Genomic DNA, 15,147 nt, shown 5'->3' on the forward strand with positions numbered 1-15,147 from the left:
AAAAGGCAGGAAACAGAAGGTGGAAATAAATAGCCAGTTCTGACAGTGGAAGGGGGCTGGCAGTGGAGTCATGCAGGGATTTGTACTCAAGCTTATATTGTTCAGCATGACTTAAATCTGGAAAAAGGAGGGCTTTGTAGGATGGGAGTTTGTTGAGGTTATTAAGCTTCCAAGATAGTAAAAATGACAGACGACTGGGGAAGTTACAGAAGAGTCTCACAATACACAGCAACTGGGCAATAAAGAGGCAGATGAAATTCAATGTAGTTAATTCTAAAAATAATTACATCAAAAAATAAATCTAATTTTACATACATACTGATAGTAGGCCCTGAACTGACTTGTACTGCCTGGGAATTGGATCTTGGGGCTATTTAAAGACCTATGAAAGGGGTAGGTCAGTGCTTAGCCACAACCAAACCAGCAAGTCACATTACTAGGAAAGGAACAAGAGAATAAAATGGATAACACCTTCAAGCCATTCTGTAAATTCACAGTGCATCTACATCTCCATGTGTGCTTTTGGACCCCCTAGCTCAGAAAGCACATAGCAGAATAGAAGAAAATGCAGAAGGGTAACAAGAATGAACAAACCCATGGAATGGTTTTCCTATGAAGAATAACTAGATTACAACCTCTCAGCTTGAAAGAGAAAAACAGAACAGAGGGAAGTTATATAGAAGTCTATAAAACCATGAGTGGTCTGAAAATAGTGAACAAGAAAAGGTTATTGACTGTCTCTCCCTAGAGCAAACCTAGGGTGTATGAAATGGAGTTAGTAGGTGGCAGGTTTGGCATATAACCCTTCCTGTACAACATGTCACAGTTCCACGTGTAGCAATGAAACTCCCTGCCACAGGACACTGCAGATGATAAATGGGCTCAGAAAGCAAATGAACAAATTAAAGAGAGGAAAACCATTTATGGAAGTGCCATCTATAGCACCTCAGGCCTTCTTGAGCCACACAGTCATTTGTATAGCCTTTTGATATGTTCTTCTGAAGGCAGCTCAGGTGTCCAAGCTAAGCAACTGCAGTGCTTGCTACCTAGGCATGAAACCGCAGGCTTCAAAAAGCTTCTGTACAGGATCACAAAAGCTCATCTTCTTGCTGACACCAGCCACTGAAAACACAGATGTGTTCCAGTGTCGCAGCACTCCCCAAACTATCAAGCTGCAACAAGGTCTTTTACCATCTCATACCAACATACTCTTCATGCCAGTCCCTCTGATGCCTTCTCCTAGTGTCTCTCCCCATCCGGGGCATGCTCTCTCTTCTCTTCTCTCTGCTTCTTCCTCATCTCTCTTCCTTGGCTGCTCTCCCTTCCTTGGCTGCCCAACCCCTTAGCAGGAAGTAGCCACAGCTGCACCTTATCTACATCGGCCAACCCACTGCCCCTGAAGCCAGCCCACAGCTGTATATTATCATTGCTAATTAACTCAGCTTTATTTTTCTACAATTCCCCCCCCTTTTTTTTTTTCTTTTTAATATTTCATACCTCGTTTTTACCAATCATCACAAACTTTTTACAAATAAACTTTTCATACAATCCTCTATAATTCCTCTACAATTCCCCCTTGTCTTTTTTTTCTTTTTTTTTTGCAAATAAACTTCATACAGTCCTCTATAATTCCCCCTTTTTTTTCTTTTTCCAGTATTCTGATTTCTTCAATAGTTAATGCATCCACGATTTTACTCTGTTTTCAAAGCCCTTTGTGAGATGGGACTGTCTTACCAAGACTAGGGTAGCTCCATTCTGCTGGGCAGATGGGAAGGCCAGTGCCAATGCTCAGGCTGCTGAACCTGAAAATCACTCCTGAAAGACCTCAGCACTCAGGATATAAACCCAGGTAATTAGAGCTGTGATGGGACGGTTGCATAACTAGAGCTGCTGTGGCTGGACACAGGTTCTTTAGGAAAGGACGACAGATGGTGGTGTGGTTTGAGAGGGTGGTGGAGTTTGTGCTCTAGTCAACTGAGGGGCATGAATTAATGCACATTTGCGAGGGAACAGAGGACGAGACAGTCAAGAGCTGATGGGTCAGGAGAAGCTAACGAAAGGGTTATTGTTGTGGGCGTCTCTTACAACCCACTCAATCAAGAAGAGAAGATAGACAAAGCCTTTGAACAACTGGAAACCAGTTCGTAACAGGCTACATCAGTTCCTGTCTTCTGTAACTGGAAAAACCTCTGGCTTCACTCACAAGGTGTGCTGTCAGGCCTGCTACATGTCTGTATCTAGCAGAAAAGTTTGGAGGAGAAAATTACTAATAACACTAGAAGACTGAGTCAGGGATGCAATAAGCGGGACATACACAAGTCCATGGGGCTGAATGGGCTGCGTCTGACAGTGCTAAAGGAAATGGCTGATGTCATTGTGAAACTGCTCTCTATCAGTTTTGAAAGGCTGCGGTGACTGGTGAAGTTCCAGATGGCTGGAAAAAAGAAAATGTCATAACCCACTTCAAGAAGGGCAAGGAGGGTGATCTGGTGAGCTACAGTCTGAGCAGTCTCATCTCAGTCCCGTCCCCTGGAAGATTATTAAGAAACCCTCAAATCCATGCTCAAGATGGACAAGAAGGTGATTTGGAAAAGCCAGCAGGTATTTACCAACTGTCAATCATGCCTAACTAACCTGATTGATACCTTTGATGAGATGAGTTCCTGGTGGATGGAGAAAGAACAGTGAAAGCAATTTTCCTTGACTTTAGCAAGGCTTTCAACATAGTCTCCCACAGTACCCTTGTAGTCAAATCAAGGAAACATGGATTAGATGGGTGAACTACAGTGTGGGTGAATAACTAACTGGACTGCCAGGCTCAAAGAGTACTGGACAACAGTTTAAAGTCTAACTGGTAGCCACTGCAAGTGGCAATCTTCTGAGGTCAACACTGGGTCCAGTGCTGTTTAACATTTTCATCTATGCCTTGCATAAAGGGATGAAATGTACCCTCAGTGAGTTTGCAGATGACCCCCAACTAGGGGGAAGTGACTGATACACTGAAGGGGAGAGCTACCATTGAGAGACCTTTACTAGCTGGAGGAAGGTGCCAACGAGAACCTCATAAAGTTCAGTGAAGACAAACGTAAGTCCTGCACCTGTCAAGGACTAATCTGGTATGCCAGCACAGGCTAAGCACCTGCTGGCTAAGGAGCAGCTCTGCAGAAAAGGCTCGTGGCGTCCCAGTGAATAGCAAGCTGAGCGTGATTAAGCAGGCCACCCTTGCAGTGATAAGGCCAGCAGCATACTGGGTGGGTATAAGCCAGGGATTTGCCATCAGGTTGACGGAAATAATTCTTCCTGCCTGCTAAGCATTCCTCAAACCACATCCAGAGGGGTGCGTACGGTTTGGGGCTCCCCAGTACAAAAGAGATATTGACAAACTGGAGAGAGTTCAGGTGGTCAGGGAGCTAGAGCATACAATGTGCAAGAAGAGTGCAGAAGCAACTGCAGTCTTCCATCACATAAAGGAGTATTATAGAGAAGACAGAACCAGAGTTTCTCAGAGGTACACTGAGAAAAAAAGATGGAAAGATCACAAGTTTGAATGTGGGAAATTCTGACTGCAGATTAGGAAGTAATTCTTCACCATGATGGGGGTTAAGCACTGGCACACATTGTCCAGAGACACCGTGAAGTTGTCACATTTGGATATTTTCAAACCTGACTGGACAAGGTCCTGAACAATCTGATTTAACTTGAAAGCTCCGAGGTCTGAGCAGCTTTATGCCTGCTTTCAGCAGACACTTTGGACTAGACAACCTCCAGAGGCCTCTTCCACCTCCTGATGTTTCTATGACTCTATAACTGCCACATAAATACATATAAAACCCACAATGTTAAACCATAAAACCATAAAAACTAAACAAAGCCAAACATACATAGCTTTGCATATACAATGTAATCTTGACATGCAGACATGTCCTATCAAGAATAAAGAAATGTTTAATAGGTAACACAACACACTGATGGAAATAAGAGGGAAAGACTATTATGAAGACCAACGTACATGAAACAAACCAAGATGGGATTTAAGCCTGCAAGATTACCAATATGTGTCACAGTTCCTACTTTATCATTCAGCTTTACTGAAGCAAATGATTTACAACACCACAATGAGAATTAAAAGATCCGGTCTGCAGAGGCAAAGCTGAGTCCAACATAAAAATATTTTTGCTATGTTTATTTTGTCATCATCCCACTGACACACACTGCCAAGAGCAGGAGAGCTTGTGTCACTGCCATCATTTTGAAGCCTAGTTAAACCAGTCAGTGAGTTTGCAATACTTCATAAACGAACACGCAGAAGGTTAAGCACAACTGACTTTTCATCTCTATTTTATTTCACAGAAGCAATGAATTCTGGGGTAAGAAGGAGAGAAAGTTCAGGGGAAACCTGCAGTTCTTAAATGACATTTTTCATAATTTAACCAAAACAATAAGTAAATGCCGTGACACTTGTGCATATTCAACTCTCTGAAGAGATCAGCCCCTTCTTAATTAATGAAGCCTACCTCCAGTGAAACAAAATCTGGCTTTCTTTATTACAGACAAAAAGTTTTCTGTACACTACCATCTCTTTTTCCTGACAGTAGGACACTCAGATATTCCAGAATTTGGTTACAAGCACCATCAATGTAAACACTTGAATCTTTCATTTCTAGTTAAGAATCAGTAAACAGAACAGAAATACTTGGAGACAGAACCAGTGGAGACAGCGTAAGTTCAGAATCCACGGAAGGTCGTTTGGCTTTGTGCCCATTAAGATTAACGTGGTAAAATCTGGAGCTGAGCTGCTCAAGGAACTGCCAGTTAATGCCACGCATGAGCCTCGCGACTGGCACCTGAGCTGTCCTGTGCTTGTTTGCAGAGCTCCAGTACCAGTGGCTCCTGCCACATCGGGAGATGGACCCCGGATGCGCTGAACCCCTTTCTTGCAGAGGAACATCCTAACTGGAAAGACATTTCAAAGCCTCCTCTTCGTTAAAAGCCCCAGTCAGCTCTTGTCAGGAGTCTGGATGTCGGCATGAATCCAGGATCAGGCAGACACATCAGCTCAAACCAGTTTTTGATTTCACGTTCAGATCAAATGTTATCTATGTTATTAAAATATTGTGAAAAGGCCCCCTTTTTTTTTCCTGTTTCAAATAATGAATACTAAAATTGTTAACAGATTTGAACCAAATTTGTCCTGTTGGTTGTCATATCTGGAAATGGCTAGTGTTGATACAATGGCTGTCCCATAAACATACAACGCTATTTCATCATTTATTTTTGTACTGCAACAAATATGACAGAATATAACGAATCATAAGTTTAAACTTGTGGAGCCTGACTGTCCTAGGCATCACTGCTCGTATGGTGAAATGCAAGCTGATGGAAAAAAAAAGGTGGTCTGACCTCACAGTGTTTTACATGTATTTTGACAGTGTGCAAACAATAACATAAAGCACAGCTGTGGATAAATCGGGTCCACTGCGTTCAGAGTGGGTTTGCTATAAAGGCCACAGAAGTCAGAGCAAAGACTGTGTGGACTCTGAAGGAGTACAGAGCAGGTAAACACATGCACACCATGACAAATCCTTCATTGGCACTATTTCTGGCCCCAGACATTTCTTAAGAGAACAGTTTACCCAAGACTTCAGTAAGCCTAAATAGTTTTGGAGGGCAGGAGAAGTCTGATAATCTCCTGCACTCTCAGAGCTTGGACAGATTTTCCTATTTATATATACATGGTGTTTAGCACAAAAGAAAAGGTCTACCTCTGGTATGTGCTATGATAGCATCTCACAGAGAGCAGACTCGGACTTCAGCTGGATGCCTCTTTCCCTGTGTGGAGAAAATGACGGCAAATGGAAAAAGCCTTGAGGAGTAGCATCCTGACTCTTGACTATCCCTCTTGCCTCTTCTGGCTTGGGGGTGCAGGTTTAATGGAATCTCCCCCCTCCCCTATAAATCTATACTCAAATTTCCCAGGCTTTCTCCCAGAATTGTTTGTATAAACTGTGCGTTTACTTAAATGGGCCAGGGAAGCTGATCCACTTTTTATAATAACTCTTATTTGGAGTGTGTGTGTACTTTTTCTTTTTTTTTTGTGTGCTTCCCCTCTCCCCCCTCCCCCCCCCCCCCTCAAAGCAGCAATTCTTCTGATTAAAACTACCTGATAATATAGCAAACATTTTTCTCCACAAATGTATTTTTATTCCATCCACCACAATGCCATCACGGTAGGTCTTCAGCATCTGTACCTGTGTATAGATTACATTGAGCATTATACATACACATTTTAACATGGTCATTTTCTCACTGGCTAGATCAGAGCTGCAATCAGTACTACTTCTCTGCCAAAAATGTAACTTTTCAGAACATGCATGATGCAACCTGTTCACATGACTTAAATCTGGTGAAGGTACTTGGCTGTCGTACTATCAGCTTCTTACCTTTTTTTTTTTTAAAAAAGTAACAAATTAGTTGGAGCAAAACAGGGTATCGAGTATGCATTTTTTAAAAACATTGCTTGAAAAGCCGGTAAAATTTGACTTGTTCTCCCTTTGGAGAGAGGTATTTGAGAAGAAATGTGTTTTCCCCAGAAAGAAGTATGCTTGCACTGGAAATATGAAGAGTAAGTTTCTGCATTATTTATTTTTAACAGAAAAATAATGACCCCTTAAAAAATAGGGAGCTGCCATGCATTTGGAACTAGTGGTGTAGCAATATATAAAAATGCTGGGTAATCTTCCTTGTTTTGTATTCCAAAAAGGTAAGCCCTGTATTGCCTGAGTTAGAAGTCGCAAACATGGTTTACTTGGGTTACCACTGTCTACACAAGTGGTTTGGACAGCAGCCTGGATGGCTTCTTTCCAATGGGAAAGGATGGGCTTTTTGAGGGAACGGGTTGAAAATGTTCTGTAAGGTTTCCCTTTTGGCACTTTCTGAATCCTGGACTATCAGAGTAAGAGATACAGTGGAGCCTCCTCTTCCCTGGGGAAGGAGTGAAGCTTTTCCCCCACCTCACCACTGCCAGCTCTCAGAGGTTACAAGGAACCACGTGTGTCCTCACAGGAAAATTCTTGGTTGACTTCACTGTAACCATGCTACCCGGACCTGCTGTGCTTAGAGCTGCCTTTGGAACTTGTGAAAGGGAAAGAAGACCCCTTGCTCTTCCCATCTTTCCTGAGTTAAGGGTGTTTCTCAGAAAAGTTAAAGCAGTTTAGTGTCACAAATTACTCTTCATTGTCTGCCAAAGAAAAACAGGTTATTATGTGCCTCTTCCAGAATTTCCTTCACCACCAGTCCAAGGGTCAGTCATAGAAACCATCCACCTTGCGCTGCAGTGGAAATGTCTCTGTGCTGGTCACCTTCTCCAGTGCAAAGGTAACGGGTGCAAACCTAGACCGCTTTACTGTACATAATTTGGGGGCACCCATTTCTGAGGGATCTGACTGTTCTCTTCAAATATTTAGCATGCTCTGCTGCATCACCTTCTCCCCAGCGAGGAACCTTCTGCACACTCAAAGTGGGCCCACTGCTGTCATTCACAAGGAGAACATGTTTGCCCTGGAAGGTGTAAGACAGAGAAACCTCAGATGTAAAACTCTTCTTCATTAACTGGTAAAGCTGGGCAAACACTACCATGATCATCCAGAGAACAAGGAGCTGCTCTCGAGGACTGTTTGTGCTGCTTGGAGAGAGATGCTGATGTGAATTCGGAAAGAGAAGGCAGTGAACCATCAACTGACTCAAAGGTATTGCACATGGCTGGTACAGGCCTCGCGCCGGTGGCTGCCTGTTTAGCCTTACCAACAGTTTGTTTCTGGGGGGGAAGAGAAGCTTCCAAGTCACTGCAAAATCCATTAAGGGCAGAATACGCAGAGACCACAGACAAGTCTGAGAAGGACAGCTTCATCCCCGTGTCTACATCAGTCTCCTGGGCACCCTCCAAGTCATCAATGTTAAGCCTGGGGCTGCATCTCCATGTTTTTAACCTGGTTGCAGGTGACCCAGTATTAAAAAACTGAGATGGTTCACTGAAATGAGAAGTCTCTGAGGCTGAAGAGCAGTTCACTGTGGGCAAGCAGAACAGAGACTTGCTTCGTTGAAACGACCGTGAAATGCTGGAGGCGCTGCTGGATCTGCGTGTGAAGTCTCCTCGATCATTGTGTCTCAAGTCCTGCTGGGAGAAACCAAGATAATGACCAAGGCCATTTGCCTGATGTACCTTGTTTTGATCCATTTCTTTTGGTTGCTCAGGAACAGATCGGTGGCTCTGAGGAAGAAAGGCTGGCAGAGTGGTGGAGCGGGAATATGTTGACACAGATGGATATGGTTGCTTGTTCTGCTTTGCAGACTTCCTACACCAACTGCGTGCTTGCTGCAGCCGGGAAAGGGAGGAAAGAAGATCACATTAATACAGAATTGGCAGTCTTACAAATGTAAGCCTCTGTTGCTGAGTTGTTACTGCAAATAATTATGAAGCAGACTTCATTCAGTATGCTTGCAGCAAATGTTTCACTTCAATAACAAAGAAAGCATGCCCTGCCAAAATCCCAAATATTTACATAAGGAGCCTTGAAGACAACAAGAATAAATGGTAAAGGAGCCCTGCCTTGTGGGCTAAATTACACTAGCTCAGAATCCTCACTTCCTATTGACTTGTTGAGATTCATTCATATTCTGTCTTCCAGAGTTACTGCCTTAGTGGACAGCCAAAGAATAAAACTGAAAAAATGGGAGATGTATGCTGCCATCATTATTATTTCTCATTTCTTCCTTACTGTGTGTTGCAAATATTTTTGGTTTTTTCCTCTGAAACATCAAAATGCCTTTAGCAAGCAACGTCATTCTCTAGTCTTCTCAGTGGGAATTTACTACTTCTTTCAACTCTTTCACATTTTCTTTTTCATCTCTGGTTAGCTGAGCAGTATGCTCTGGAACCCGCTTGCTCTATTAACTGGTTCCAAATGACTTTAAGCACAGACATCTAATTCGCTTGTAGACACCTAGACTGAAGACCTAACCTGATGGTTACGATCTGAATCTGGACCTGAACCTCAGCCCCACGGCAGGATTCAGTTGCCTACCTGCCAGATACTCGAGCATTTGAACAGGAACAGCAGCTGTGACAAATGGGGAGCCAACATCCTTCTCAAAAAGCAGCTGGAGGGCAGGTGGCCTTCCTATGGGATTAGACACTGTTGCGTGGGTAACTGAACTGAGGCCCTAGTGTTTGAGCAATCAAGGATTTTCATCATCCCACTTATCTCAGTAAGGCTTTCAGAGGTTTGCATTTTTAAAAGTTTAATTTAAATTCTTACTGTAGTTTCTTGCATAATACAAAAGGCTAGATTTCTGTCCCAAAAGGGACAGGGACTAATGGGACAAAGTGCAAGATCATAGCCTTCAGAATAAACAATGATCTTAGCTATGGGACTTGCCAGTTGGAAACAACAGAGAAGAAAGGACTAGGTATCTTGGCCAGTATGTGCTACTAAAATGGCAAGGCTGTGACAACCATGACCCTGGGCAGTCTCAAGCGAGTTAAAAAAGTATTAATGCATTGCGGACAACACTGCTAAGGCCTCATCCAGCATGCTGCACGTGACTCAAATCATGCCTATGTGAAAAAGAATAAAACCAAACTGAAAATGATGCAGCCACAAGGAAAAAAAACCCACCATAAGATTAACTGTCCATTAAAAAACCTGAACCACAAGCTAATAAAAGGTTTCTAATCACAACAGAAGTAGAAGAGTCTTCTGCGGTGACTAATGGATGGAGATGGAGCTCAATCATTTGACCAAAGAGATTATATGACATGACAGAAAGGGATAAGACCTGGCAGCCAAGGAGGTCCTTTGTATCCCCTGTCTCTGAAAGAACTCCATACATTGCTGCTTCTAACATCTTGCTAGTGCACGTCACATTGTCTTAGTGACCCAGATCTGTCATAACCATCTTCTGGGTTTTATTGCAGTGATTTTATAGGCAAAAAAGGATTTTTACATTTGCAAAAAATGGTTTGTTTATTTGTGACTGCATGGCTAGAGGTGATTTACAGGACAGCTAGATCATAGGGGTTCACTTAGGCATTGTAGATGAATATAGGTACAAATGTATCCGTAATGAGGTATGTTAATTCACAACCTATTTCTGTATAATATAATAAGCTGTTTTCCTTAATGCCATAAAGAATTAAATGAAGTAATGGGGAAATTAACCACAGTAGTGTAGCAGTTTCATTAACTGGTAAGAAAATGAGTACGAGAGAATCAAATAAAAGGAGTCAAGTTGTCAACAAAACATTAACCAGAAATCAGTTTAGACCTCTACACACAACATTATTTTATTTACGCAACATGTGAGTTAATTTGTTTAAAAAATTACTCAGCAAGATAAAAGGCTTGTGCCTATGAAGAAAATACCATCTGTTTCTTAACTGAAGACCTTTTTGGGAAACCCAGCAATAACAATCTGACACGCTGGAAGTCCACAACCAAATCACTGCACTCTTTTGATGGGTTTGTCCAAGAAAACACTCCTCATTATATTTTGTTTGCATTAACCAAAGTTACTCTTTTTTTCTCTGCAGTAGCTCCGATATCAGCTACACTACATGGACTCAACCACCACGCCTGGTGAGTCAACAGAAGTCCAGAACACTTTTCCTACTGTTCAGGGGGAAAATCACGAACTGCCTGACCACAGCTTGGTTTTATGCTGTATTCTTGTGTTTTTGTAGACTTAACTGATAATTTGGCAGATCAAGCATCCAAAGAAACCAAGGATCCAAGCGAGTGCAGTGGTCTTACTTGTGAAAAGGAAAGGAGGTCTTTGGCCCCACAAGCACTGGTAACAACTAGGACAAAGATGCACCTGGAAACAAGGATTTTTGGAACAGATCTGACACTTGCACCAGGGAGAGTTCTGTGGGCAGTATGAAAGCCTAGCCTTTACCTTGCACAGCCCACACCATCTGTCTATACGCATATAAGACAGAGCCCTCAGACATCACAGGTAGGATTTAATTGCCTAGTTAATACAGCTCATGGAGTATAGAGAGCCATGCGGCTTTCCCTGCAGAAAATTCCTGTGTCTCGTTAGCTGAATTGCTTTCTAGGTCCTTGGGCTGCACTGAGTACATACCCATCGACTACAGTGAGAACACAGGCTGTAGCTCACACAAAAATACTTGCAGTTAGATGTCTGTTTTAGGTACGTACAATCTGGAGCTGAACCTAATCCTGCAGAGATAACTCCCATGTGTTAATTTTTCTTTGGTGTATAGAGGAGCTATTTCGCACACTAGTAGAAGTTTCATGCATTTAGATGACGGTAATAATTTGTTATACTTATTTGTTGACATAACTTTTGACACATGTTCCAAAGAAAAAGTAATTTAATTTGGTCTCTCAGGTCACCATTAGTGAGAGTCACTGTGTCTGTTTCAGTTGTGTAATTGCAGGTATCGGCTGGATCCTGCCTGGCCTGCAAGCACAGGCCACTCCACACCAGGGATTTCAGCGCCTGGGAATGTTCCCAGGCATGTTTAATTTATTGATACAGGTAAAGTCTTAAGCATTTTGGGAATAAAGCACAGGCACAAGAATAGCTGTTTTGAGCTCCTTCCAATATTTACAAACTCTCCAGTTTAAATCAGCTTGTGTTAGTTTTGGACTGTAGATATGTAGACATATGTAGGATGTAGACAATGACTACAGCTGCAACCAAATTGCCAGTACTCAAAAGGATGCTTACCCCAGGTATCACCCACAAGGGTATGGGCTGGAGGGCAACACCAGAGTAAGTGGATGGGGTGGGATTAAACATCCCTGCTAGAAACGCTGGGGCTCTCACATAAAAACTTTCTAACCGAAATACAGACAAAAAAGTAGAAACTCAAAGGAAAGGAGACGTGCCCTTCTAAGTGGGACCACTTGGAGGGGGCAGCCTGGCCCGTGCAGCTGAACAGCTTTAAGTACCTGGTGTAACTGGAACATGCTTACACTAACAAGAAAAATCTACTTTAGGTAAGGCATTACTTTTAGGGGTTTGTTATTTTAAACATTTTTTCCTAGCTATTTTCATGTTTCTGTGGACAAATAAGAGCATTTCATTTTATACAAGGTATTTGCTGTTATTTCTGCGACTGGGTCACAGCTCCTGGTGAAGCCCAGCTGACCTGGCAGGAGGCAATGGTGGATCAACAAGGAGAAGGGGACAAGTACAGTCTGCCCTTAGGATGGCTGCCTGCAGGGCATGCCAAGAGATGTCATTAACACAGCTCATTTCTGAACAGCTCTGTTTACAGGAGGAATTGTTGACCTCAATCTTTTTTTCAGATGTGTTATGATTTAGAAGACCTGTTTTCCAATGCTGCTCTTCATGATATGGGCAAAAGGAGGAAATAATAGGAGGAGATTTTTTTTAATACTTTCATCTTAAAGCAACATATCCGAAGACTTTCTTGACTGTGAGAATACTGGACTGCACAACTGTGCTACAGGTAGAGCGTCACAAGCTCCATCTTATGAAACACTAGTGAATAAAGATTACAGACTAATCCTATATTGTAGAGAACTGGATTATGTGGACTAATAAGACTTTTCTATATCTACATTCTGTAACTTGTCAGAGATCACAGAGAGGATTCCATGATTTAGTCAGGATTAAAATTCAGGCAAAACTAGTTCCTAGTCCCATTCCAAGGCCATTGACTGTGCTCCCTTGCACCACCCCTGTCATGCCATACGGAGACCTGCATGCAGCCTGTGTGTTCATGTGATTGCGCCTCTTTGTTTTAACCTTACAGCACCTAACAGTCCCACAAAGTTCAAACTGGATTTCCAGGTGTGATTGCTCGCAGGAGAAACCACGACAAGCAAGGAGACGCCAGTCTTCCACTGCCCTTCATGCCATGGGATGCTGAAAACAGCAAACCCTATTTTTGTACCTTGAGGACAGTGTGAAGCAGATGCAGCTACTCTTTTCTGCAGAACAGCCTTCCCCCGCCTCCTCAACACTGCCCTTGGCTTTGGAAGCAGTTGCATCTGCTTTAATTTCTGAATTCCTTTCTTTTTTAAGTCCTTATTTTCAGCCTTCTCACAGCTTGCTTTCTGCATCACCTGTTAGCTTGCTGCAGCCTGGCAGAGCCCTGCCTGGTACGGCCATGCTGTCTGCATCAGGCCCAAGCACAGCAGAGATGCCAGCGAGTGGGTCAGCCATCTGAGAGGACAAAGACTTGATCCAAACTGACACGCTGATTATGACTGAAATTCCAAATACAGGGAAAGAGATTTGTCAGACCTCGCCACAAAGATGCACAACAAACCCGGCCATTGACTGAACAGATTAGCTCTCTAACAGGACAGATTTTTTCATCTGGTGCTAATCTGCTGCTCATATATAATCTCTGCACAGATCTTTGTGAAGCCTGGAGGGATTTAGAGTCTTTGTGTATTACAATGGGCTGCAGAAGAATTTAATGATGAATATCTGGGAATGCCATAAACAACTTGGGGTGAACCTCGCAGAAATGCACTTTTGAATTCACTTGGGCTGCTTATACCTGACACAAAAAATCCATCAGTGTTCCTGCAGTCTATTTTAAGTAATCTTTTTAAGAAAGCAGATAGTGATCTCATTACGCATTATCTGTATTAAGCACTGCCAGCAAGGCTCCGCTGAGGTCAGAACCCAGCCAGCATGGCAATGACATCACCATCTCGAGCCCAGATTTTGCCTGGTGTGCTCAATAGGAGTGCAACGGTGTTTGTTTAATTGTATTAAAACCAGTGGGATTGGTCCAGGGAAAAAAAACAAAACAAAACAAAACATGAAAAAGCGGCAGAGGTTAGTCCTCAGTATTATCATAATAAGTCTTACTTGAAAAGCAAAATGTCTTCAGAAGGACAGCATATCAAAAGGCAAAATGGACAAATTTGACTTAAAATTGAACATATTTGAAAAGTGGCATGTACTGTGTACACAAAACTAGAACAGGCGGGTGCCTTGTAACACTAAATATATTCACTCTCAAGACTTTTTGCTGTATGGTGTATAGAGTCATCAGGGATCTTACTATGCCATGAAACATAACTGCACTAACAGAAAAGACAAAGTACCTTAGAATGAAGAAGAACAACTACAATATCTCCTCCTATCTGAGTTAGTGACCGATTTGCTGTGTTCCCCCCCAAACCAATTAGAAGCACTAAGAAGAACAAAACAGCTATGGCACTAAAATGAAAGGAAAAATAGAGTAGAATATCTTTAAAAACAGGAGGCTAGTATTAGACTTCCAGATTAATTAAATCAGCTTATGACACCTCCTTGACCAAATCAATTTTTACTCCAAAAGTCTCCCTTTCACCAGTTTCAACAGAAACTAAAAGCAATTTTTGTAAAGGTTCCCCGTCTACATCCTTGCCTGTACTTGATGCTTTTCTTTGCCTTTCTTCCTTTTTATGTTCAGATCTGCTCTACCTGCATTATTAATTCAAGCAAGCTTGAAGCTCTTTTCTCACCTCCATTTTCCTTCCTGCAGACTAAACTGTTCCCTGCAAAAGTGCCCTCTCTTTGCTTGTTCTGTCTTTCCTTTTTGCCTTCTCTGCTTCCTGGTTTACGTGCTCATCTTTCTTCTATTTGTACTTAACCGTAGTGACTTGACTGTAGCAGTGGGACTGTGCTTTCTTTCCTTTATTTCCCAGAATTTGCAGTTAGTAATGCTTTGAGTACCAGAGACCAGATGATTTAACTACATTTAAGACTACAGGGGTACATTATATCACCCAGTCTGACCTTGTGTTCACCATTTTACAAATCATTAAGCCATTTCTTTACTGAGCCTGCTGACACTTTAGGCAGACAAAAGCATTTCAATTTTCAGGAGACTAAATTGCCGTATGCTTCAGGCAGGGGCATCAGACAGAGGTCCCACTAAGCCCAAGGCCCCTAAAATGGTAGCAGATTAATGCTCCTGGACTATTTACATGTTTTATCAAGATCATATGAACACTGGATGACCAACAAGGTACCCAAACTGGAAACTATGGGAAGGAGAAGGAACACTGCTTTGTGCTGGCGAGAGGAAATGCAGATCCAGATGCATTTGCTGGGTCAGCTGAAGTGACCATGACCACACTGATCTGC

General features: G+C 42.5%; 1 protein-coding gene across 2 annotated transcripts in view; it reads right to left on the reverse strand.

Annotated features, from left to right (window-relative positions):
• Window positions 1-4,321: 4,321 nt before the first annotated feature.
• Window positions 4,322-15,147, reverse strand: part of FAM124A (family with sequence similarity 124 member A) — a 55,945-nt gene continuing 45,119 nt past the window's right edge. For both annotated transcript variants that reach the window (XM_027815902.2, XM_055703194.1), the window contains exon 4: window positions 4,322-8,371. In XM_027815902.2, the coding sequence (XP_027671703.1) occupies window positions 7,583-8,371 (789 nt within the window). In that variant the 3' untranslated portion in view covers window positions 4,322-7,582. The remainder of the gene's footprint in view (window positions 8,372-15,147) is intronic.

Source organism: Falco cherrug, chromosome 2, assembly GCF_023634085.1.
Source record: "Falco cherrug isolate bFalChe1 chromosome 2, bFalChe1.pri, whole genome shotgun sequence".
NCBI lineage: Eukaryota > Metazoa > Chordata > Aves > Falconiformes > Falconidae > Falco > Falco cherrug.